General features: G+C 45.5%; 1 protein-coding gene across 1 annotated transcript in view; it reads left to right on the top strand.

Moving 5' to 3' along the window:
• ANTXR2 (ANTXR cell adhesion molecule 2) overlaps positions 1-26,598 on the top strand; it is a 552,370-nt gene that overhangs the window by 46,482 nt on the left and 479,290 nt on the right. The window contains exon 2 of the mRNA XM_078660866.1: positions 25,496-25,567. Within this exon, the coding sequence (XP_078516992.1) occupies positions 25,496-25,567 (72 nt within the window). The remainder of the gene's footprint in view (positions 1-25,495; positions 25,568-26,598) is intronic.

The following is a 26,598-nucleotide window of genomic DNA, read 5'->3' as shown; positions in this document are numbered from 1 at the left end:
CAGCCCTCTGCCCTCAACAGCACTCTGCCCTCAACAGCACTTAACAGCACTCTGCCCTCAACAGCACTTAACAGCACTCTGCACTCAACAGCATTCTGCACTCTGCACTCAACAGGATTCTGCACTCTGCACTCAGCAGCATTCTGCACTCTGCACTCAACAGCACTCTGCACTCAACAGCACTCTGCACTCAACAGCACTCTGCACTCAACAGCACTCTGCACTCAACAGCACTCTGCACTCAACAGCACTCAACAGCACACTGCACTCAACAGCACTCTGCATTCAACAGCACTCTGCACTCTGCACTCAACAGCACTCTGCCCCCAACTGCACTCTGCCCCCAACAACACTCTGCCCCCAACAGCACTCTGCCCCCAACAGCACTCTGCCCCCAACAGCACTCTGCCCCCAACATCACTCTGCCCCCAACAGCACTCTGCCCCCAACAGCAGTCTGCCCTCAACAGCACTCTGCCCTCAACAGCACACAGCACTCATCAGCACCCAGCACATAACAGCACTCAACAGCACACAGCACTCAACAGCACACAGCACTCAACAGCACTCTGGCCTCAACAGCACTCTGGCCTCAACAGCACTTTGCACTCAACAGCACTCTGCACTCAACAGCACTCTGCCCCCAACAGCACTCTGCCCCCAACGGCACTCTGCCCCCAACAGCACTCTGCCCCCAACAGCACTCTGCCCCCAACAGCACTCTGCCCCCAACAGCACTCTGCCCTCAACAGCACTCTGCCCTCAACAGCACTCTGCCCTCAACAGCACTCTGCCCTCAACAGCACTCTGCCCTCAACAGCACTCTGCCCTCAACAGCACACAGCACTCATCAGCACCCAGCACATAACAGCACTCAACAGCACACAGCACTCAACAGCACACAGCACTCAACAGCACACAGCACTCAACAGCACACAGCACTCAACAGCACACAGCACTCTGCCCTCAACAGCACACAGCACTCATCAGCACCCAGCACATAACAACACTCAACAGCACACAGCACTCAACAGCACACAGCACTCAACAGCACACAGCACTCAACAGCACACAGCACTCAACAGCACACAGCACTCAACAGCACTCTGCCCCCAACAACACTCTGCCCCCAACAACACTCTGCCCCCAACAGCACTCTGCCCCCAACAGCACTCTGCCCCCAACAGCACTCTGCCCCCAACATCACTCTGCCCCCAACAGCACTCTGCCCCCAACTGCACTCTGCCCCCAACAACACTCTGCCCCCAACAGCACTCTGCCCCCAACAGCACTCTGCCCCCAACAGCACTCTGCCCCCAACATCACTCTGCCCCCAACAGCACTCTGCCCCCAACAGCAGTCTGCCCTCAACAGCACTCTGCCCTCAACAGCACACAGCACTCATCAGCACCCAGCACATAACAGCACTCAACAGCACACAGCACTCAACAGCACACAGCACTCAACAGCACACAGCACTCAACAGCACTCTGGCCTCAACAGCACTCTGGCCTCAACAGCACTTTGCACTCAACAGCACTCTGCACTCAACAGCACTCTGCCCCCAACAGCACTCTGCCCCCAACAGCACTCTGCCCCCAACAGCACTCTGCCCCCAACAGCACTCTGCCCCCAACAGCACTCTGCCCTCAACAGCACTCTGCCCTCAACAGCACTCTGCCCTCAACAGCACTCTGCCCTCAACAGCACTCTGCCCTCAACAGCACTCTGCCCTCAACAGCACACAGCACTCATCAGCACCCAGCACATAACAGCACTCAACAGCACACAGCACTCAACAGCACACAGCACTCAACAGCACACAGCACTCAACAGCACACAGCACTCAACAGCACACAGCACTCTGCCCTCAACAGCACACAGCACTCATCAGCACCCAGCACATAACAACACTCAACAGCACACAGCACTCAACAGCACACATCACTCAACAGCACACAGCACTCAACAGCACACAGCACTCAACAGCACACAGCACTCAACAGCACTCTGCCCCCAACAACACTCTGCCCCCAACAACACTCTGCCCCCAACAGCACTCTGCCCCCAACAGCACTCTGCCCCCAACAGCACTCTGCCTCCAACATCACTCTGCCCCCAACAGCACTCTTCCCCCAACAGCAGTCTGCCCTCAACATCACACAGCACTCACCAGCACACAGCACACACTATCAACAGCACACATCACTCTGCACTCAACTGCACTCAGCACTCAACAGCACTCTGCCCTCAACAGCACTCTGCCCTCAACAGCACTCTGCCCTCAACAGCACTTTGCCCTCAACAGCACTCTGCACTCAACAGCACTCTGCCCCTAACAGCACTCTGCCCCCAACAGCACTCTGCCCCCAACAGCACTCTGCCCCCAACAGCACTCTGCCCCCAACAGCACTCTGCCCCCAACAGCAATCTGCCCCCAACAGCACTCTGCCCTCAACAGCACTCTGCCCTCAACAGCACTCTGCCCTCAACAGCACTCTGCCCTCAACAGCACTCTGCCCTCATCAGCACCCAGCACTCATCAGCACCCAGCACATAACAGCACTCAACAGCACACAGCACTCAACAGCACACAGCACTCAACAGCACACAGCACTCAACAGCACACAGCACTCAACAGCACACAGCACTCTGCCCTCAACAGCACACAGCACTCATCAGCACCCAGCACATAACAACACTCAACAGCACACAGCACTCAACAGCACACAGCACTCAACAGCACACAGCACTCAACAGCACACAGCACTCAACAGCACTCTGCACTCAACAGCACTCTGCCCCCAACTGCACTCTGCCCCCAACAACACTCTGCCCCCAACAGCACTCTGCCCCCAACAGCACTCTGCCCCCAACAGCACTCTGCCCCCAACATCACTCTGCCCCCAACAGCACTCTGCCCCCAACAGCAGTCTGCCCTCAACATCACACAGCACTCACCAGCACACAGCACACACTATCAACAGCACACATCACTCTGCACTCAACTGCACTCAGCACTCAACAGCACTCAACTGCCCTATGCCCTCAACAGCACTCTGCCCTCAACAGCACTCTGCCCTCAACAGCACACAGCACTCAACAGCACACAGCACTCAACAGCACACAGCACTCAACAGCACACAGCACTCTGCACTCAACAGCACTCAACAGCACTCTGCACTCAACAGCACACAGCACTCTGCACTCAACAGCACACAGCACTCAACAGCACACAGCACTCAACAGCACACAGCACATAACAGCCCTCTACACATAATTGCCCTCTCCACACGACTGACACCACAAGGGGCATGTAGCGTCTGGCTCGGCGGCGCTGTTGGGAGAGAGTCTGGATGTTAGGCCACCACCGGCCGCGCTGACATCTATCTGTAGCTGGGTAAGATTGCTGCGGATGCTAGATCAAGCTGGAGAGGAAAAGGTTTGACTGCCTATCTCTGCGCCCAGCCTCCTACCTATATGGGGCATACATCGGTCCTGAGCCACCCCCCGGATCACTGAGGACCCATCAATATTTATATGCCTGATTTGTTGGGTCTTGGCTGAGGCTATATCCGAAGTGCTGCGCAGTATGAATTACACTGTAAGAAGGAGGTAACCACCTTCACTCGCTAACTTCCCCGCATCGCTCCATTCTTGGGATAATCGCGCTATGACAAACAGATGCGAGTCTACAAAGGGTACCTCCACTGGACATTTTAACCGGTGTCACTTGATATACTAAACGTACCAATGAATGCTTAAGAGTGCAGTGCTAAGACGTGCAAGTGTTTTTTTTTAGTGACAAACACGATGTTGCATTATTCCAAGTGACTCCCACAAATCCAAATTCTCTTCGTAATCATCACTCACCCTCGTAATGCACTATTGCGGTCTGTCCCTTCTTCGGAAAGGTTCGTTCTATTAAAAAACAAGTGGCACTTCAACCGATCGCGAAAGCGATCGTATTGTAAAACAAGAACTACAGTGTGGACGAGCATGTATGAGTCATCTTCTGTGAGCCTCGCCTGCTGCCTCTCGTCATTTAACATTGAACGCGCTCACCGCTGTGAACGCGTTCGCATCATCTGGCTTGCATTACACGGGCACTCTGACAGCTCGTAATTAAGATTAATCACTCTGCCATGCTCGTTCTCGCACACAAAATGCCACATCGGGCACGCGTACATTACTTACAGCCTATCACTTCAAGGCTACTACATACACAGCACAGGGAAGACGAATCACTGACCAGATGCCAGAAAACGCAAAGGAATGTGTGGAATTCCTCTCACCAAGGCCCTTCTTCTTCTTCTTCTTTTTTTTCTTATAACATTAGGATCTCGAAACTCCTCCCCCAGGGGGAGGAGTCCGAGCCCTAACAACATGGGATAGGATCCCCAGAGGCCTAATAAGGCTTGGGGAGGGGAACCACATGGACACCTCCCTTTCAAAAAATAGCACCCCGGGAGATGGAGGCCCCAGGGCTTAATAACGCTTGGGGAAAGGGGCAACTAGGCCCCTCTCCTTTAAAGCAAAAAGGCACGGGTTACAAAAAAGGCCCTGGGGAGTGAGTTCCCCAGGGCCTAATAAGGCTCGGAAGGGGGAAAAGGGCTGCCCTCCCCTTTAAAAAAATAAGGGCATTTGGGAAGGGGTCCGTAGGGCCTAATAAGGCTTGGGGAGGGGGCCCCCTCCCCTTTGTAATACATAAAGCCCTGTGGCCATTGGCCATGCACAGCGGAGGGTTGCTTCTACATACTGTAATTAAATATTACTTTATGTTAAACGACTAGAAATTCACGTATAAGTGGTGTTATAGTTAGGTGTTATAAAAAGATTTTTTTGTTAAAAAAAACCTTAGGTATTCACAAAAAAAAGGTTATCATTAGGTGAATATGTCAGTGATAACATTAACCTTTAGTACTGAAAACCACAGAAATTCACCAGTTATAGTTAGCAGAGCTACCTATAACTTGCGTCTCCAATGTGCGCTGCATATGACCCCACATATTACATCACTTATGACATGTTTGATGACATCATTTAAGACATCACTGATGATATCTCAAATTACTTTGCTGATGACATCATCTAAGCTTCTTTTGTACAAATTGCTCTATAAATGGGTATAGCATTAGAGCTATGAAAGTAAGTGCAAAATAGCTCAGTTTAATATGAAGAATTAGTACTGCTATCATACCTACAACTCCCATTGGTAACGCAAGCTTGTGTTATGTGCAGCTTTTTGCTCTATATCACATACTTCATGTGTATCCACGTTCATGTTGACTATGAACCACAGATGAAAGGGTAACCTATTCTGCACAAGATATTCAATCTTTTCAATACAACTGTTCAGGGGAAAACAAGTTCCTTCAGATACTGAACCCTGTTACATAACTAATTCCCTGTTCCAGACAGTCTTTACCTGTGTCAAACTCCTGGCAGTTAGTGAACCTACCGTATAGAACATGTTAAGAGTGATGTAATATGTGAGGTCATAAGCAGTGCATGCCGGGGGCGCGAGTTATAGCTATAACTATAACTTGTGAATTTTTGTGTATTATTTTAGCTTAAAAGATTAATTTTGTGACTGATATCTTCACATAAGTATAACATTACTTTAAGATCTGATTTAGTGAATGTTTTAATATAACTATAATGTTACTTTAACCTCTGTTCTTTCAGTGGAAACAAAATATATACATTTTCAAAATTCGTTTGCCACTCATATCAGCCGCAATTTGGAAATTTTCAGGGTCATTTGACATGCGGGGTCTGAGAAAACAGGGGTCCCAAAACGTGTATTCCCAGTGCAATTTCCCATAGAGATTTTGAACATGACTATAGCTCAAATTGCTGAACAGAATTACACCAAATTTGGCAGAAAGCTTGATCTTGGTACAAAAAGATTGCTTTTTGTAACTTGGTGTAAATCTGTTAATTTGTTTTGGAGTTATTAAAGAAAAAATATTTATGTATATGTAGGGAAGTGGAGCCTTCCCAGATGAGACAGATCTCATAATGAGATCTAATTAGCTGCCACCACTTCAATCAGGAAGACTTTATGTTTATATATTCTATTCAAAAAAGCATTTTTTCTTTTACGAATATCTTTGGCGCCGTTTGACAAATCTTCATGACATTTTCGAAACTAATGGCCCGCTCAGGTCAGCTCCTGTCTTGAAAGGTTCGGGGTGATTTGTCAAGCGGGAGCCGAGAAAAAAGGGGGGGGTCCCAAAACATGTTTTCTCCATGTTCATTTTCATAGGAAACTTTGGACACAGCTACAGCCCGAACTGAATCACCACATATGGCAAAAAGGTAGCTTTTGGTCCAGAAAGCACGCTTTTATTTAAATGGTGTAAATCCGTTCAGTAGTTTTTGAGAAATTAAAACATTTACGGATATCGATATTTGAGAATTGTGGGATCTGATTGGCTGAACCCTCCCAATCACGAGCTTCACTCTGATTGGCTGCTAACACTTCAAGCCAAGAAGTGTTGGCAGCCATCTTGTGACTCTTTAGAACAGAATGCAAAAACAATTGTTGATTGACATAATGCAGAACAATGTTGTACATTCACCCCAGTAGAGAGATCTGGGCCTAAATCCATTGTTTTTCTGCTCACCATGACATTCCAGTTTGAACCCAGCCATATGCAAATTAGTCTTGACCCTGTGCCTCATGGGAACAGTCCAGCCCAAACTGCCAAGCGAGGTTCTCCCTGGACTGGAAACAAGCATCCTAGGACCGGTTTCGGGGTTTCACACCTCTTCAGCCAGGATAGCTTGATTCCAGTAGCATGGAGAGCACCGGACCCACGTCTAGGCATATCCGTCCCACTCGGGATGACAAAATGCAAAAACAACAGTTGATGACATGGCTTGGCAGTTCGGGCAGGACTGTTCCCATGAGGCACAGGGTCAGACTGATTTGCATGTGGCCATGTCTGAACTGGGGTGGTGGAGTGAGCTAAAGAATGATGATGGATTAAACCCAGATCAGTTGGCTGGGGGTGAGTGTTTGATTTGTCAAACGCTCCGTCCATCATCCCCTTTGGTATCACTTTGTTCGCCCTAAGTTGTTAGGGTATGCCCAGACGTGGGTCCCTTGCTCACTTTGCCACTATATTCAAGCTAGCCTGGCTGATGATGGCTGATTAGCCAGAAACCGGTCCCAGGATGCTTGTTTCCGGTCCACGGAAGACATGGCTTGGCAGTTCGGGCTGGACTGTTCCCATGAGGCACAGGGTCAGACTGATTTGCATATGGCCATGTCTGAACTGGGGTGGTGGAGTGAGCTAAAGAATGATGATGGATTAATCCCAGATCAGTTGACTGGGGGTGAGTGTTTCATTTGCTCAAACACTCCGTCCATCATCCCCTTTGGTATCGCTTTGTTCGCCCTAAGTTGGCAGGGTATGCCCAGACTTGGGTCCCTTGCTCACTTTGCCACTGGATTCAAGATAGCCTGGCTGATGAAGGCTGATTAGCCTGAAACCGTTCCCAGGATGCTTGTTTCCGGTCCAGGGAAGACATGGCTTGGCAGTTCGGGCTGGACTGTTCCCTTGAGGCACAGGGTCAGACTGATTTGCATATGGCCATGTCTGAACTGGGGTGGTGGAGTGAGCTAAAGAATGATGATGGAATAAACCCAGATCAGTTGACTGGGGGTGAGTGTTTGATTTGCTCAAACACTCCATCCATCATCCCCTATGGTATTGCTTTGTTCGCCCTAAGTTGGCAGAGTATGCCCAGACTTGAGTCCCTTGCTCACTTTGCCACTGGATTCAAGCTAGCCTGACTGATGATGGCTGATTAGCAGGAAACCAGTCCCAGGATGCTTGTTTCTGGCCCAGGGAAGACATGGCTTGGCATTTCAGGCTGGATTGTTCCCATGAGTCACAGGGCCAGACTGGTTTGCATATGGCCGTGTCTGAACTGGGGAGGTGGAGTGAGCTAACGAATGATAATGGATTAAACCCAGTTCAGTTGACTGGGTGAGAGTGTTTGATTTGCTCAAACGCTCCGTCCATCACCCCCTTTGGTATCTTTAGAACAGAGTCACAAGAAAAAAGGTAAGAAAAGGATAAACAAAGAAAAGGGGGCAGGGTAGGAACTCCCTGACCCTCTAGGCCTAGTCAGAAAAAGCATTTGCTTTGTTTGTTTTAAATCAAACGGGTGGGCCAGGTCCCGGGGTTATTGTATAACTGTTATATGGGGCTCGTGGGGGCTTCAAGAGCCCCGGGGCCCGCCAACTCCCCGGGGCTTTTATTTATTTTGGTTGGGGGTCCTCGTGGGCCCCCAAACCCCGGGAACCGCCACCTTCCCCAGGCTTCAAATTTTATTAGAAAGTTTTGGGGAGCTCTCATGCGCCCCCACGCCTCATAATGCCCCAGGGACAACCACCTACCCCTCGGGGCACAAATTTTTCCAGCCCCGGGGACCACCACCTCCCTGGGGATTTCTACAAAATGGGAGCACACCTTGGCTCTGAGAAATTTCCTGGGGTGCCCACCCCCGTTACATTGCAGTTTGCTATGACAGGGCGAGAGCATGGCTCCCACCCTGTCATAGCAAACACTGCTTTGCTTCATGGAAGCAAGGGTAGGAAATCTGCTCTTGCTTCCATGAAGCAAAGCAGAATAGCCTTAGGGGTTCTCCGGGGCCAAAAGCTTCCCAGGGAAGGGGGACCATGCAACCTCCCTCCCATAAATAAATTCAAAAAGAGTCAAAGCCCCGTGGGATCGGGTCCCCGGGGCTGAAAAAGGCCTCGGGGGAGGGTACATGGCCCCACTCCTTTAAATGTAATTTTTTTTTTAAATAAGTGGCCATGCCCCGTGGATTGGGTCCGCAGGGCCTTAGTCGGGCTGAGAACAAGGTCGCGCGGCACCCTTCCCGTTTTTTAAACAAATTATTTAAAAAATGGCTCAGCCCCTGGGGACCAAAAATATACTAAAAGAAGGGGGGCCACACAGCCCCTTCTTAAAAACAAAACAGAAGGCGGAGTCTCGCCAGAGGCCCCGCCCCCTCCCTGCACCTGCTAGCGAACATGCCTCCTGGCACGTTCTGTGTTGGGGTATTAAATCCTCTTGAATGCTGAATGTTCTTAGGGGCCTACTAGCCCACCAGGTCCTCCAGTATGCACACAGTGGGATTGGTGAGAGGTGGTCTGAGGCCACACCCCTTTTTGCACCACTCTGTAAATGCGCCTCTTGGCGTTCTGCTGATGGGGCGATGAGGTCCCCTTGTGTCCTGAGGACTTCAGGACTAAAGTGGACTTCATCCCCCAGGCAGCAGTGCACCAGGTGGGGCATTTGCAGAGTGGTGTAAGAAGGGTGTGTGGCCTCTGAACACTCTCAGCAATCTAGCTGTATGTGGCTAACTGGAGGTAACAGGAGGGCTAGTTGGCCCCCAGGGACCCTCAGGAGGGAAGGAGACTTCACCCCCAACCAAGAGCGCACCAGGAGGCACGTTTGCAGAGTCATGGAGAAAGGGGGTATGGCCAGTGTCCACCTCTCAGCAATCCCACTGTGTGGGGCTTACTGGAGCTAACAGGTAGGCTAGCTGGCCCTTAAGGACCCCCAGCAGCAAGGCAGACTTCAATCCCCATCCAAGAGCGTGCCAGGGAGCGCGTTTACAGAGTGGTGGGCATAGGGGGGGGGGGTGACCTGCTATGAGAACTTAGCAATCCTGCTGTGTGGGACTTACTGGAGGTGATAGGAGGGGTAGTTGGCCCCTAAGGATGCCCATGCAGTGGGATTGCCCACGCCCCCTTTCTCCACCACTCTGCAAACGCGCATCCTCGCACACTACTGGTTGGGGGATGAAGTCCACTTTACTCCTGAGGGACTTTGGGGGCCAAGTAGCCCTCCTGCGGAATTCCTTAAGTACTGGTAGGAGGCCCAGGCCCCTTTCTACACCACTCTGCAGATGCGACTAATATGTTATAGTTAAAGACTAGCATTTAAAAAAAACTTATAAATTCACTGAAAAAGCCATAGGTTTCAGGGACGTTATAGTTAGGATTTAGCATTTAAAAAAACTTAGAAATTCACTGAAAAAAACATTGTTTTCAGGGACGTTATAGTTAGAAATTAGCATTCACAAAACCTTAGAAATTCACTGAAAAAAACACAGGTTTCAGGGACGTTATAGTTGGTTGGACATTTCACTCGTACAAAACCAGACAAATTAGGCTGTTATAGTTAGTTGAGCTAACTATAACTCATGCCCCCGCAATGCACTGCTGATGAAGTCACATATTACATCATTCATGACATTGTCAGTGACATCACTGATGACCTCATTGATGACATCTCAAATGACATCACTGATGACATCTCTGTCACCGCCTCACACCCTAATTTAATGTTTCATACACCTACTGAGAAATACAGACTAACATTCTTGAAACCATAGGCACACCAATACCAAGTAGAACATACCCACTCACTGATTCATAAGTCTAAACACACATCCACTCACCCATACAGTCACTTATACACTCAGTCACTCATCAATACAGCCACTGATATATGTACTCATACGCTTATACAGATACTCACACACCAATCAATCAATCAATCAATCATAGCATTTGTAGAGCGCACTACTCACCCGGAAGGGTCTCAAGGCGCTTGGGGGAAGGGGTCCGCTGTTGCTCGAACAGACAGGTCTTGAGTTGTCTCCTGAAGGCGAGAAGGTCCTGGGTCAGCCGAAGGTGGATGGGGAGGGAGTTCCATGTCTTGGCCGCCAGGTAGGAGAAGGATCTGCCTCCGGCGTTGGCTCTTCGGATGCATGGTACGGCGGCGAGGGCGAGGCTTCCTGCCTTTGAACACCTTGATTTATTTCATCTGGTTTCACGTTTAGATCTGGCTATCTTTCCACATTTGCTGCTCCTGTTTACATAAACTGAGTATTTAAAACAACGATCAAACGGACTCTTATAATCACTGGCTCCACTTTAAGATGGCCACCTTTGGGGAAGGGTTTCTCCATTGACTACATGGGGCGCCCACGTAGAGTAAGGGCGGGGTTTGTTACGTATTTCTACTGCGCGGGTGTGTGAGCTCCAAGACGGAGCATCACAGACATCGGCGGGACGCAGCAGGGGTAAGACGTATGTGTGCGGGGTCTGTTACATACGGGTAGTGCCCGGCTTTGTGAGCTCTATTATGGAGCATCACAGACACCAGCGGTACGCGGCAGGGGCAAGACATGTGTTTGCGGGTCTGTTCGTTTACATTTGTTATGAACGCGAAATGCGCAGCCACTTTTCAACGGTGGCTAAAAGTTTCATTCTGCCCCTCCTATTACGAACATGAACCGGCTGTTCAGTGTTAATGCATAAGTAGTACTGAGGCCACATCTCGCAGACATAGTGGAAACAGGGTTGTGACTTGATGGGGGGAGGGTGTGGATTGATAATTTGGGTGCCCACACCTCGATTTGCCAAATTAAGCAATGTTGTTAAGCATTGTTAATATTGACAAAAGTTTTTAACACACCCTTTCTAGAAAACGTTATAATGAACCAATGTTATTATAGAATGAGATGAATTGATGTGTGATGTAACGTTTTGTTATACACAATTGTAGGGGACTAGACATCGGGCAGTCACCCCGTGGGCACGTGATTGGATGACACGTGTTTCACTTAAAGACGGTTGCAAGTATGAGGAGTCTCCGCAACCAATTGGTAAAGATGGATTTGCTTTACTTTCTAGAGCAATTGTTGACTATATAAGGTCCTCTAAAAAGGCAGATGGCTTTTATATGTGGCACGTTCTTTGTTGTTTTCCTTGTCATACCATCATAGGTTTGATGTGAATCTCGCATGAAGTTTATATTTGGAACCCCAACAGCCCTGAAGAAGTGGCATGACTGTTTTGCAGCAAAACATGTTGGCTTAAGAAAATTGATTATGGTTTGATTAAAACCATTTTTAATTGGAAATGCTTACAGCACCTAATAAAGTTATGTTGAGCCAGTAAGCTTTACTAGTTTTTAATGGTGAGAATTATACTTTTATATTCTCACAGGGGTCCAATGGGCACTTGTAAAGACATTATGCACTGACAGTTCATTTACATTTGGGTTTTACTGTCCTTTTCTACTTCATTGGGTTTGAGACTTTTTTCACGAGAGTACACACACTTTTCTTTTACTGCATGGAGAGAAAGTAACCTATGATAATAAGTGGGTGTGCCGGCGAGTACCCGCCAGCAACCCCCTTGGTGTTACGACCGTGAGGTGCTTTCTCTCCTTTCCCACACTTTTTCCTGGTTACCTGTGGGTGGGACGAGTTCTATGATGGTTTGATGACATTGGTTTTACAATATTGATACACCCTGACACTCTGAGTTGTGATAGGGAACACACTCATGAGGGAATTGGAAAGTATTTATAAACCCTTCCAGTGTCCAAGGTTTAGTATTAGGTGTATTGCAGGTCAGGCAAGTTGTTGTTTATGATGTGTTGAGTGGGGGGCGGCCTGATCTTTCTTTCCCCCTTTGGTTCCTTTTTTTTATTTTTTATTTTTTTTATTTGAGCAGAGTTCAAAAATAATACACAGGATTAAAATAGTACAGATAGTATACATGGTTAGAAAGTGAAATAAATAAATAAATAAATAAATAAATACAAATCAGAAATTACACAGAAAAAAACTTACAAAATAATAACCTCCAGTTATACAGGCATTATAACGAAGGATAAAAAAATTAAATCAACATTAGAATATACAAATGATAATCCTAATAGAGCTAGCAATTACGCATTCCTTAGATCATTGTACCAAGCAGTGATTGGAGCCCATATCTTGGCCCCACGGATTCTAGATTTTTTCCCCCTCACTTCGTAAATAGCTGTCTCTTGTCTATAAATCCCTAGAAACCGGGTTAACCACATTTGAAAAGTGGGGGGCTCTGAATCTTTCCATCGGGCCGCCAGTATGATACGAAAAACAGCCATACCCAAGAATAGGGATATTTCTTCCTCCTTACTGTAGCCCAGAGTGTTATCATGGCCTAATAAAAGCAGTGTTGGCGAAGTTCTAAATTTATGCCCAAAAATGTCTTCCCAATACTCAAAAATCATTTTTTTAAACAGGTCTAATTTAGGGCAATCTGCAAACATATGTATAAGGTTTGCTGGACCTATACCACATCTTGGGCATACATCGTTTACTCTTTTACCCCATGTATATAGCTTGGCTGGTGTGTAATACAGGTTATATATTGTTTTATAGTGTTGGGCCCTTAAGTTAGATGCTAAGAACAATTTAGATGATAATAGCATAGACATATCGACATCGACATTGAGATTGTCTAATTTTATTGCCCAGTCTCTTTCAACACGCTCCATATCATCACGTTGGTTCTTTATTTAGAGCTCATAAATAGTCCCTATCCTGGTGGTTCGCCTAGCTATAAGTTCAAAAAAGGGGACAGTTTCTAATACGATTCTTGGTGATAGTTGATGTAGGATGGTATAAACTTGTATACATTTCAAAAAGTCAGTAGAGAGGATCGAGAATTTTATTTGTAGATCCGGAAATCCAGATCTAGATTCCTGACCAAGGAAGTCGCCCACTGTTACAATCCCTGTATTCTCCCATTTTGTAGAAGTTCTATCATTACATTGAACTGGTAGGATCGAGCTATGCCAAAGAGGGGTATATTTAGTATATTTTTGAATTATTAAATGTTTAGATGAGCGTTTCCAAATGGGCCATGCATCAAAAATGATCTTAAATCTGATTTTCTTAAAATAAGAGGGTTCTAGTTGTCTTAGTAGCAGCCCTATGGCTTTATGGCCTAGTGCCGAATCATATATTGATGGTATATTTCGGTCTGGCGCAGCTTCAGTTAGTGGCTTGGTGTTAAATAATGGGGCCATATGTTGGAGGAAAGTTGCCCATAGATAAAGCGTCATATTTGGAATAGCTAGCCCTCCCCTTTGCTGTGGCAATGAAAGATATGGCATTGCCCTTCTTATTTTTCCGTAATTCCAGACAAATTTGGACATACAGGAATCAATGATTTTAATAATGCTGTCATCAACCATTAGCGGGATTGCGCGGAATAAATATAGTATTTTCGGAAAAATATTCATTTTAAGATAGTTCCCCCTACCCAGGATTGATAGATGGAGATTGTTTACCCTTGTAAGGTCTCTTTTAATAGTTTTAATCAAGGGATCGTAATTGAGTTGGTTAATTTCCTTCACCTTAGGAGATATACAGATTCCGAGATATGTTGCTTGGTTCACCCTATAAGGGCTTTCATACAGGATGTTTTCTGTACATAAGACCATTGTCTTATCCCTATTAAGGGAGTACCATGAGTAAAAACCAAAGGTCTGTGTGATTTGTTCGATCTCCTGAATTGCCTCAGCAGGGCTTAGTGTTCATCATCGGCATAGGCTAATATTTTAGTCTGAAATATACCAGTTGTAACGGGCTCTATTAAATTAGATATAAGCAGTTTTGAAATTAACGGGTTAATATAAAGAGCAAATAAGATTGGCGAACATGGACAGCCTTGTCTCGTGCCCCTCTGAATGTTGATAAACTCCGATTCAACGCCCCTCACGATGAGTTTAGCCCTAGGGTCAGCATATAGTGCCTTGATGGATTTGGCAAATCCCGGTCCAAAGTTGTTTGATTCAAGAACTCCCCATAAGAACTGCCAAGAGACTCGGTCGAAGGCCTTCTCGGCGTCGAGCAGGATCATCGACATCTGGCCTCCCGTCACACCCATAATGTCAAAAAGAGAGATGGCTCTACGGGTGTGATCGGTGGTACCCTTTCCAGGGATGAAACCATGTTGCCACGGGGTGACCAGATGTTCGACGACCCTGCTAAGCCGGTTTGCGAGGATCTTGGCATAAAGCTTTGAATCGGAGTTTATCAACGAGATTGGGCGATATGAGGATGGCATTTCAGAAGGTTTACCTTTTTTGGGAAAAATGGCTATGTTAGTCTGTTTCCATGATTCTGGTGGGACACCACTCCATTGCACCCCAAGGAACAAGTCCAGTAAGTATGGTATAATTTGCTTTCCCAGGATTTTATAAAGATCCAAGGGGATCTTATCTGAACCTGCAGCTTTCCCATTGGGCAACTCTGAGAGAGCTAATTCGAGCTCGGGGATTGAGATTTCTTTTTCTAGGTCTTCCCTAGTTAGTTCGTCGATGGTCCCAACTAGGTCCAGCTCAGTAACCCATTCCGTTATGAACTCTTTTATATCGCTTGCCACAGTTTGATCTTCATTTTGATAGAGCCTTTGGTAATAGCGTCGGAAGGTTTCTGAAATATCTACAGGTGTCGTGTATTTCTGACCTTCAAAGTCAATAGATTGTACCATGTTGTAGGATTGTTTCTGACGTGTATGCAGGGCCAGTTGTTTTCCCACCTTTAGTTCCTATTGTGCTGATGAGACTGACAGACTGATACAGATATTCACACAGATTAGTCAGTCACCCATGCATTCACTAAGACATGTTTAATCACTCAGTCATGCACCCACAAAATCATCCATACAGACACTCATACACCCACTCATTCTTCAATACACCTTGGAGTACATATAGACAACATTCTTAAACTTTTCAGAAACACTCTGGATGATATAATCAGTGATGGCATCAGTGATGTCATTTGAGATGTCATGAGTGATGTCATCAGTGATGTCACTGACCATGTCATGAGTAATGTAATACGTGACATCATCAGCAGTGCATTGCGGGGGCCAAGTTATAGTTCGCTCAACCAACTATAATGGCTCAATTTCTCTGGTTTTGTATGAGTGAAATGTCCAACTACCTATAACGTCCCTGATACCTGTATTTTTTCACTGAATTTCTAAGGTTTTTTAAATGCTAATTTCTAACAATAACGTCCCTGAAACCTATGGTTTTTTAAGTGAATTTCTAAGGTTTTGTAAATGCTAATTTCTAACTATAACATCGCTGAAATCTATGGTTTTGTCAGTGAATATCCCAACACAATCCTCTCCGTGTCCTTGGGTCATTCTTAAGTGAGTGGTCTTTCCTGCAATATATATATATATATATGTGTATATATTTTATAATTCTATTTCCTAATTATACCCTCCCAATAACCTCTGTTTTATTTAGTATATATATATATTACCTACTGGCAGTCGCCAGTAGGTAGTTATAGTTAGGATTGGCAACCATAGGAAATCCGCAACATTCTATTGGGAATAACTCTGGCGCCGGTTGAAGTATTTGTGTGAAATTTTCCAAAATTTCGGCCAGCTCCGCTCCGCTCCTTCCCTGGAAGTTTCGGGGGGATTCGTGAAGTGGGGGCTGAGAAAAAAGGGGGTCCCAAAACGTGTTTTCCCCATGTTAATTTCCATAGGACGGTCTGACAAGTCTACAGCCCGAACCGCTGAACGGAATTACGCCAAACTAGGCATAATTGTAGGGACTGGTTCGCAGATGTGCCTTTGCTATATTTGCTGAAAATTGCTCAAGTGTTTTTTTTTAAAATTAACTTCAAAAACACATATATATCTATAGGCGCGCTCTGAGTGCTCACCGGTACGCGTACCGGGGAGCGCTCCCGGCACGCTACGGGAGTGCGCGAGCGGAAAGCTGATTGGCTGTCGGGTGTCTGTCAACATTCTAAACAGTCCGGAGAGTCCGCCATCTTGTGTCTCGGTAGAGTCGAGACACAAGAGGTGAAAAAAGAAAGGGGGACATAATTAAAAGGGGAAAAACAGTGTAAAAAATTAAAGTAAAAAAAAATGTAGAGTGTTTAGAGGAAAGTGATGCCTTGCTGGAATGTGTCACAAAAATGATGCAACTCCAGCAATGCATCCTTTCACATGGGGCCAGTCCCATGTGAAAGGGCCTGCATCAGTTTTACGCCTGCTGTGAGGCAGGCACAAGATTTTGACGCAACGGCGTCCTAAAAGTGACGCAGTGAAATCTCATAGATTTCACTGCGTCACCTCTACGACCCTTTCTTGCGTCAATACGCCCCTTTTGCATACATTACACCTGACGTAGGTATAATGTGGCGCAGGGGTTTACAAAGTGACGCATCTACCTAGATGCGTCACTTTGTAAATATGACTCAACAAGGTGCAATTTTTACACCACTGGTGCGTCACAAAAAGTAACGCACCGGTGGCGTAAAAGTGACACATGGCCTCATAAATGAGGCCTTCAGTCTTCTACTCATGCGTCATATTTAATGTATGACGCATTATGTCGCAAGGAGTTACAGATACGTCAGTATTTCTGACGTATCTGTAAGCACAAAAGTGATGCATTGCTGGAGTGTGTTACAAAAGTGATGCAACCCCAGCAATGCATCCTTTCACATGGTGCCAGGCCCATGTTAAAGGGCCTGCGTCAGTGTTACGCCTGCTGTGAGGCAGGTGCAAAAATGAGGCCTTCAGTCTTCTACTCTTATTTTTTCTTTCACTTTCTCTGTTTCTTCACTGCCTTACTTACCTGGTCTCACACTCACTTGTCTTTATCCAGTCTGTATCTCCACTCTTTCCTAAACATCACTGCTCTTTTCTTACCCTTCCACACCCCCGTTCCTTTACTACATTTTCTTCACTTATCCACATTCCCCATGTTCACTCTCCTTCTCCTCACTCTTCTTCCCCACACTCACCTTCTTTCAGTCCCCCTACTTCACTTCCCTTCCCCTCTCGTCCCTTTCTTTGCTTTCTCACTCATTTTCCTCTCCTCTCTCAATGCACTCCACTTCACTTACTCTTTTTCATTTTTTTAAGAATACAGCTCTTTGATGAGAATTGGAGTTAGTTCTGGAAAGAACTTTTTTTTTCTTCTTTTTTCCTTTTTTTTGAACAAAAACAAAAACAGGGAATGGGAAACTGCTCAACAGGAGCAAAAAAACAAAACAAAATTAGGGCTGGGAATGGCAGCGATGGTTCTCCAATGCTCGAACCATGAGCAGAACACTTTGTTCCCCATAGCAAAGTAGCTGATCACAATCTCTGCATTTAATTACGCCTCTATTAAAAGCAGGCTGAATGTTAGGGATCAGCTCTTGTGATCACCCCCTCACTGATGTAGTTGCACCTCCGGTTGAAGTAGAGGCCCCATCACTGGGAGCCTCTCGTGCCAGAGCCCTGACACTCTCCCGGGCATAGTTCTGGGGGTGCCTCCTCTCGACGTGGCGAATCATAGTGGAGTTTCCAAATGAATATTTCTTGGTGGGGTCACCCCGTGACAGGACAGTGTGACAAATCCTGCACTCCACCTTTGGAGCATTTACTTTTTTCTGATCATTTGGAATGGAAAAAAACTTCCATATGAAGTGTTCTTTTATCTTGGGCTGAGGAACCTCTTCATCAATAAATCCCTCTGTGTCATCTTCACTGCTGGATGCTCTGGCAGCCATGGTAATCCAAGATAGTAATCCAACAAAGATCCGAGAGCAAAAAGACAGGTCTTGCAGTCACAAAAGTGAAAGAAGAAGTGAAGGAAATGGGTGGGGATTTCATTCTTTGTAAAAAAAACTGTTAGCAAACAATGAAAAGAGTTATTTTAAGGTCACATGACTTGACACGCTTACGCGGCGTGAACGTAGGCGCTTCCGGGGGCGCTTACACGGCGCACCTGAGTGACGTTTTGATAGCTTTACGGAAATGCAAAATCATTTTTATTTCGTAAATCAAAAATACTGCTTTTATAAGTATGGTACTAAATGTCTTCCATTATTATTTACTTTTCATACATATTTTTTTTTACGAACGCAGAAATAGCGCTCTCGGGAGAGCTTACCGGTGCGCGCACCCTGAGCGCACCAGGAAAAAATGTAAAAATAATATATATACATTGAACAAATAATAATTTTTTTAAAAAATATAATTAATTGTTGTAAAAAAAGCTAATAAAAAAAATAATTGTTGGTTACAAAGTCGATATACAAATGAATTAGCTTTTAAAAAAACTATGAAATTCACTGAAAAAAACATAGGTTTCACAAACGTTATAGTTAGGAATTAGCTTATTAAAAACCTTTGAAATTCACGAAAAAAAACATAGGTTTCACAATCGTTATAGTTAGGAATTAGCATTTAAAAAACCTTTGAAATTCACTGAAAAAACCATAGGTTTCACACTCGTTATAGTTAGGAATTAGCATTTAAAAAACCTTTGAAATTCACTGAAAAAACCATAGGTTTCACACCAGTTATAGTTAGCTGAACAGTTTACTCATACAAAACCATTGAAATTCCCATGTTATAGTTAGTTGGACTCACTATAACTCGCGCGCCCGCAATCCACTACTGATGATGTCACATATTACATTATTCATGACATGGTCAGTGACATCACTGATGACATCACTGATGACATCTCAAATGACATCACTGATGACATCACTGATGACATCATCCATGTGCTAATAGGATGCACCTCCTCACACTCTAATCTAACCTTTGATACACCCAGTGTTAAATACAAACTACCATTCCTGAAATTATTGACACACCAATACCCGTAACTACATACGCACTCACTGATTCCTAGGTCTACAGTCACTCATCAATTGAACACTATCATATCCACTCATACACCTATACAGACACTTACATGCTGACACTCATCCACAAAGTTACTCAAACACCTAGTCAGTTATTCAAAGAATCAATCACAATCAATCAATCAGTGATGTCATCAGTGATGTCATTTGAGATGTCATCAGTGATGTCATCAGTGATGTCACTGACCATGTCATGAATGATGTAATATGTGACATCATCAGCAGTGGATTGCGGGCGCGCGAGTTATAGTGAGTCCAACTAACTATAACGTGGGAATTTCAATGGTTTTGTATGAGTAAACTGTTCAGCTAACTATAACTGGTGTGAAACCTATGGTTTTTTCAGTGAATTTCAAAGGTTTTTTAAATGCTAATTCCTAACTATAACGAGTGTGAAACCTATGGTTTTTTCAGTGAATATGTATATAACTTTGTTATTTGCAGGACTCTATGTACCAGCTTGTCGTGCACCACATGAGTAGCCCAGTGGCACGTGCAGATCAGGCTGTGAAAAGTGCTGTTTCCCTCCCTCAGCGCGGGATGTCAACCGGACTTTGTTGCTTGCGGGACTCTGTGTCTCAGTTTTCCTTGCGCCGCAGGAGGAGGAGCCCAGCCTGCCCGTGCTGCATCGCGCTTTGAAAAGTGCTATTTCCCTCTCACGGTGTATGAAGTCAACTGGACTTTGTTGTTTGCGGAACTCTGTGTCCCAGCTTGCCTTGCACCAGAGGAGGGGGAGCCCAGCCTGCACGCGCTATGTCGCACTTTGAAAGGCACTGTTTCCTTCCAGTGGCACGGGACACGAGCAGGAGGCGCTCGGGCCAAGCCCGTGACAAGGTCAGGCCCATCTGTGCCCATCAGAGCTGGAGGAGGCCAGGCCAAGCCACCCTTCTTTGCGCCTTGACTCGAACTTTGCCCTGTTGTCTTTACTGTACAAATAGCTAGCTACCTCTACTCGGGCACAAGGTAGGCCCAGCTGTGTTTTTATGTTTATCTCCTTCTTACGATCGACCTGGGATCAAGTGGTCAACTGTTCACTTTTCTACACACTGTGTTTCAGTCAATGTGTAATAGTTCCTATTCCCTTTTGTCCCTGTGTTGTTCCAGGCAAGCATGGCTGAGTCTAGGTAACGTTGCCTTGTGGTCCTCATACTGTTCGCCACCTTGCCTTTGCCCAAGGAGATTGACAATATAAAGCCCAGGCTCATGGGGAAATGAAAGACAGCTAGGGCAGTTCCTGTGGCCCTGCAATAACCACAATGGGCTCTTTTCTACAGCGAACAGCGGGTTCTAGGCAAGGAAACTAAGCTTGTGGCACGTCAGCTCTCCCGCTCCCCGACAAATCAACTGTTTTCATGTGCATCTAGTTCATTAAAAGGCCGGGCCTCAGTACTGTGCAGTCCAGAGTTGGTGGAACTGGCGGATCCAGTGTGGGGATCCCACTCGCACCCCCCTTTCAGGTTTTAGCTGGGGTAGTAGATGTACAGGGCATCGTGGGCAAGGTTAGTAGGGCAGAGACAGCAATCACTCCTGTGTCTGGATGCAACACGATCATAACTAAGCCAGTGGTGCCCTGCCCTCTTGCCCTGGTGGGGGCTACTGGCAAGGGCATCGGGACTCTGGCCAAGTAAAAGTGTTAATTGTCAGGGGGCAAGGCAATACAACCCAGAGCAGAGGCTTTAATATCCACCACACTGGGTGCGCAGGCCCCATCCAGAGTGGATTTGGAAGCTATGTTGGAAGCTTTTGTGGGTACTCTCCTGGCAGGTCTGGACTACAAATTGGAACCGATCAAGCTACGTCTGGCTTCCATTGAGTGGGAACCCCCAGCATAATACGACGGGCAGCAATACAGATAATAATGGCACTGTGGCTACTTTGTTACATCGTGTCCATAAGGACTTTAGTCTGCTTGGTCCCCACCTTACACAATTGGGGTGGACCCTTCTTCCCGCCCCATATTGCATGAGAGCACTTACCAACTCACATGGCCCGCTCCGCTTCTGATTTCAAAGGAAGGGTCAAAGGAGGAAGCATCATATTTGGAGAACCCCAGGACGAAGACCTCCCAGGCAGCAGCAGGACCACAAGGCGTGAGTTTGGGATAGGAGGGGAAACCACCCCATTAACTGGAGTGCCAAGCATGCAGACCCAGGGCCTAATCTCCCTTCATTTACCATCGGAAGCCACACCGTACATCCTGATCCTGGGTAATGTACCTGTGTTGAAGCCCGGGTCCATTGCTAGTACTATTGTGCTATTGGAGAAGTATGTATAAGAAGTATGGAAGAAAACAAATTAAGTTGTGGATGTGATATTTAATGGTAGTAGCAGTAATACGAATTAAGGGACATTTGGGAGAAGAATGACTGATAGGAAGATGGACTTTTGTTATAGATGTGGCATTCTAGGTCACTTGGCAAATGCTAAAGTTGGCCAGCTATTTATAAGGTGTTTAATCAATGCAAGTAGCATGGACACTTTGGGAGAGAATGTTTTGAGACTGCCCCAATACCCGAGACCCTCTCACCCCACCCGCAACCAGTGCACTCAATGACATCGGACCCAGCAGATCCTACTCAGCTGGGCTCTCCTCACCGCTGATAACACCCTCAAGATCATGAAGAGCATCCACTCTGGAGCACCCACGGACCCCTGTCCGCACCACATCTTCAACATCCACCTCCATCAACTCTGCTGCACCATCAACTGCTCCTTCAACTCCGCCACAGGGCTTGTAATGGTGTTGTCTAATATGAGATTAGCAGAACGTTGTGATAAGCCCATAAGTTGCTTTCACCCAGACCACTGTTAATAGTCTATGGTATATTTACACTATAACCGCATAATTTGGATTTATTAGCATGGTGTGGGACTATTAAAGTCAATGGCGCCTTTCAATCTTTTGCAGAATGATACTGCGGACCAAGTTGAGAGATGCGTAGGCAATGACTCAGAGTTGCAAGGCCTGCTTTTGGTACTGCAGGTTTCGCCCCTTGTTGCAATGTGCAAAAAAAAGGGACAACGTCGCTGAGGGTCACAACTGATGTATCTCTTTGAAATTAAGGCCATACTGAAGTAGCCATTCTAACTTTTGTATTTGACCATTATGAGCCACTTACCCTCATTCACACAATTGTAAAGAAAAGGGGTTGGGTAGGCTGTTGCATTAATACTGGGTTTATGGAAGGTAGCAACCCTTCTGCCATTAACTTACCCATTAGTCTAGAAGGTCTGCCTTGCTTCTGGTGATGTGTCAAAGAGTCAGAGGCCAAAGCGAAAGAAGGTTGCCTTTCAAATTCCAAAACAAACCAGCTTAAGCCTGGAAAACTTATATGAGGCAGGATCATAAAACGGGTCCCCTGCAGCTCGTGCAGCGCAGGGGTCCCCACCCTTCAGAGGCCCCCCCCCATTCAGTATAGGACTAATAATATTTGTGAACATATATGCGAGCCTCATGGCATTCTGAACGGGAGCCCATCGTTTTGCATTTCGCCACTGAAGTCAGTGAATCTGTGAATAAAGTTTCAACGTGCATCAATTGTTAAACCATAACAGCATCTCTCACTTACAATATAGTAACTTGTTTAAGTTAATTCTTGGTCTTTTCAGATCTAGGTAAATTCATTAACCTCACTCGATTCTTACAGACCTGTTAAACCCCACAGATATGTCAGGAAAGGTCTTAACACATATGTATTATTTTGGACACATTTTTCATCATATTCAGCCTAGAGAGATCATTAGGAAAGCAGGTGGACCCCATAAATCCAAGAGAGGCTTAAGCAGCCTGAAATAGGACAGATATTTGAGGCTTTGTTTGTCATGATCCTGGATATACCTAGCAGGGACGAAATTGACCTAGGCTAATATAGAAAAAAACAGAAACAATTTCTGGGTTGAATTTAGGTTTATTCGGCGACACTCCCTTCTAAACTGGCTCCATTAAATCAAGGCTAATCTAAGCCTCTTACAACCCACAAATGTCAAACCTATGCAGATTACAAATAGTCACTAAAATTGAATGTAGACGTTGCAGGAAACGTATTATGAACACATGCACCACAGTATTGAAACTAAAGCATCTAGGCTTGAGAAGGCAAGTACAGAGGAGAATTTGAGTTTTGCTGGTTGGAAGGCACGGCTTTGATAATGGTGTGCTAGACTTTGTCACGCATGCAATGCAAATCGTGCAGTGGGAGAGAGAAAATATAAAATCTAGTACATTTTTATCCAGAGTTTCATCCAGTGGAGATATAATGGGATGATGTTAGCATATTACCAGCCCTTCAGGTTGAGAGTAAAAGGAAGAGCATTTTAAAAGTGGCCACTGTTTAGAACGAAGTACCCCATTCGGACCCATGAGATTGAACCTTAATTTGAAACCTATAGTAGGTATAATTAAGCTAAAACCAATCCCTTACTGGCTTTGTATTTGGTCAGTGGCGGAACTGGAAACTTTAACAGTGTATGTCTCAAAATATTTTATCATGCCCCGGTGCATCAAGATTACCATGGGTAAGTTAAATCAGGACATCTTTGACCAAATTTCATCTGAGTGATTTGTGGCTCAACACAGGAACCATTACAACGCATGCTTTTACATCGCATGCTTTTACAACGCGGTTTTTACAACGCATACCATTACAACGCATAGTGCTTTTAGGCGCTGGATAGTAAATTGTTTCATTTACTATTCCAACTCCAGTCCCCGTGGATAGTAGGGAAGGTGTTGGATAGTACATTAAACCTATTCCCTATCCTAGAGCCCCCCCCAGCGCAATGCGTTGTAATGGTTTGCGTTGTAAAAGTTGCGTTGTAAAGGCACTGCGTGGTAAAAGTTGCATTGTAAAGGTTGTTTACCGCATACTTTACCAGTAATTGGAGGGCTGTTTCCCCTACATCAAAACTGTGCCATGCTTGTTTTGATGCTGATGAAATGGAGAAACAGCTCCTATTTTCTCTGCCTGGCGTATAAAAAAATGGGTCACAGATTGTTGCCCTCCATCGGTTGCTGGGGGGTTCGACAAAACAACAATACAGGGTAGCCCTGGGAGTTTGTAAATACAATACTTGGGCCTGCGTAGTATTCTCACTTGCAAATACCTCAAGTCGATATAGCATAGGAGAAACAGGCTAAGTGCCCTGGCAGATTCAAGCTAATTGTGGGCTAGAATACTGTATTCATATGTATCGTACTGAAGATTTTAAAAGTAACTCTTGCAGAAAATCTCTAGCGCAACTTTTTGGAATTAGTAATTTTGTATGTAATATACAAACCCACTTTTGTCTGTTTAGAAATCGTTTTAAAATCTATAAAGTATTCTGATAGTTTTATAATTTGTATTCCATCTATTTTTATTTAATTGAAGGAATTGCCTGTTGTGTATAACTGCTTTCTACAATATGTGCATGCATTTGACTATGGATTGTATCTGAAATGACAATACACTTTGATTTGAAGAAGAAAGTCAGGTTAGGTGAAAACATGATCACTTTCTTCTCACATCTAAGCACTGAAACAACGCCTTGGTTGTAGTAGACAGACAAAGGAAATGTTGAGGGTTGGGGGGGGGGGTGCAAACCTCAATGATATACTTTGAAATGCTCTCATGAGGGGAATTCGCTTCAAATGTAATGAAATATTTTCAGGGCAATTCGAGAAGGCGGCAAATTGAGAGTATTTTTAAAGCTTATATGTTTCATCTTTGAAAAGCTACTCAAAGAATTGTTCGGATATCCTGTCAGGAATGATTACATCCTGCTGGGAACTAGAACAGCCGTAACCTGTACCGATTGTTGATTCTGTGTATGAGGGCAAGGAGGGCTAGACCACTGTAAGCCTTAGAGAGGGCTTGTTAAACGGTTGAACTGTGGTATATTCGCTGTCTTGAGTGCAGGAACCTCACGTCTGTTTATCGTTGTGTTTACAGGTCTGGCAGCATAGGACAAAACTGGCACGAGATCTACGGCTTTGTGGAGAAGCTGACGCAGAGATTTGTAAGGTATTGTGCGCAATTTCTACATTCTGTCCTGAACTTGGAAAGGGGCGTTCATTGCGTCACCCACATGTTGACACAGAGCTTAGAGAACAAACTATTCGATGCTGCACAGGAAATTGCTTCATTTTTATATTCTTTTCTATCTTGGTTTCCTCTCTGAATTTTCTGAGTACTGTAAGTGACTAAATCGGACTTGACAGGAAGTGATACACGATTCGTTTCTGATTCACCTAACTAGTTCAGACACTGCAGCGTGAGGGAGAGAAACAGACCTGTCATCGGAAAGAGGATGCTTCGTTATGTAAATAAAAATAGTCCGATCAAGCGTGTTGGATTATTGTATCCACTCCTTAGTGAGGGCAGCCTCGGTGTATCATGCCTGCTCCCCATCTCTGAAGTATTGTGCATTCATTCATGAGACCTCGTCTGTTGTATTGTCCCCACTCAGGCTCGAGGTCTTCCCAAAGCAGTGTGCCCACTCAGTAAGTGAGGCCTGCTATGGAGGGGAAACATCCTTTACAACGAAACTTTACAACGCAGTGCTTTTACAACGCAGGTTTTACAACGCAAACCATTACAACGCATTGCGCTGGGGGGCGCTCTAGGATAGGGAATAGATTTAATTTACTATCCAACACCTTCCCTAGTGTCCACGGGGACTGGAGTTGGAATAGTAAATTAAACTATTCACTATCCAGCACCCCAAAGCGCTATGCGTTGTAATGGTTTGCGTTGTAATACTTGCGTTGTAACAGCATGCGTGGTAAAAGCATGCGTTGTAACGTCATACATCCGCTATGGAGCATTTACCCAACGTATTAGTCAGAAATCATCTGGAATGTTGACCCCACCCAGTCATGAGAAGGTACCCGGAGCATGTGAGTACTCAAGGGTGAAGCTTCCCTAACGCAGCTGTAATCACTGAAGACTTCTCTTGCACCATGACAATGACCCGTCAGGCTTCCAATGTTTGGTGCTTGCTTATTGAGATCGCGTCCGCTGAATGGTGCCCGCGCAGTAGTGAGACTTTGACA

This window comes from Lissotriton helveticus, chromosome 9 (assembly GCF_964261635.1).
Source record: "Lissotriton helveticus chromosome 9, aLisHel1.1, whole genome shotgun sequence".
NCBI lineage: Eukaryota > Metazoa > Chordata > Amphibia > Caudata > Salamandridae > Lissotriton > Lissotriton helveticus.
This window is presented reverse-complemented; position numbering and strand designations above follow the sequence as displayed.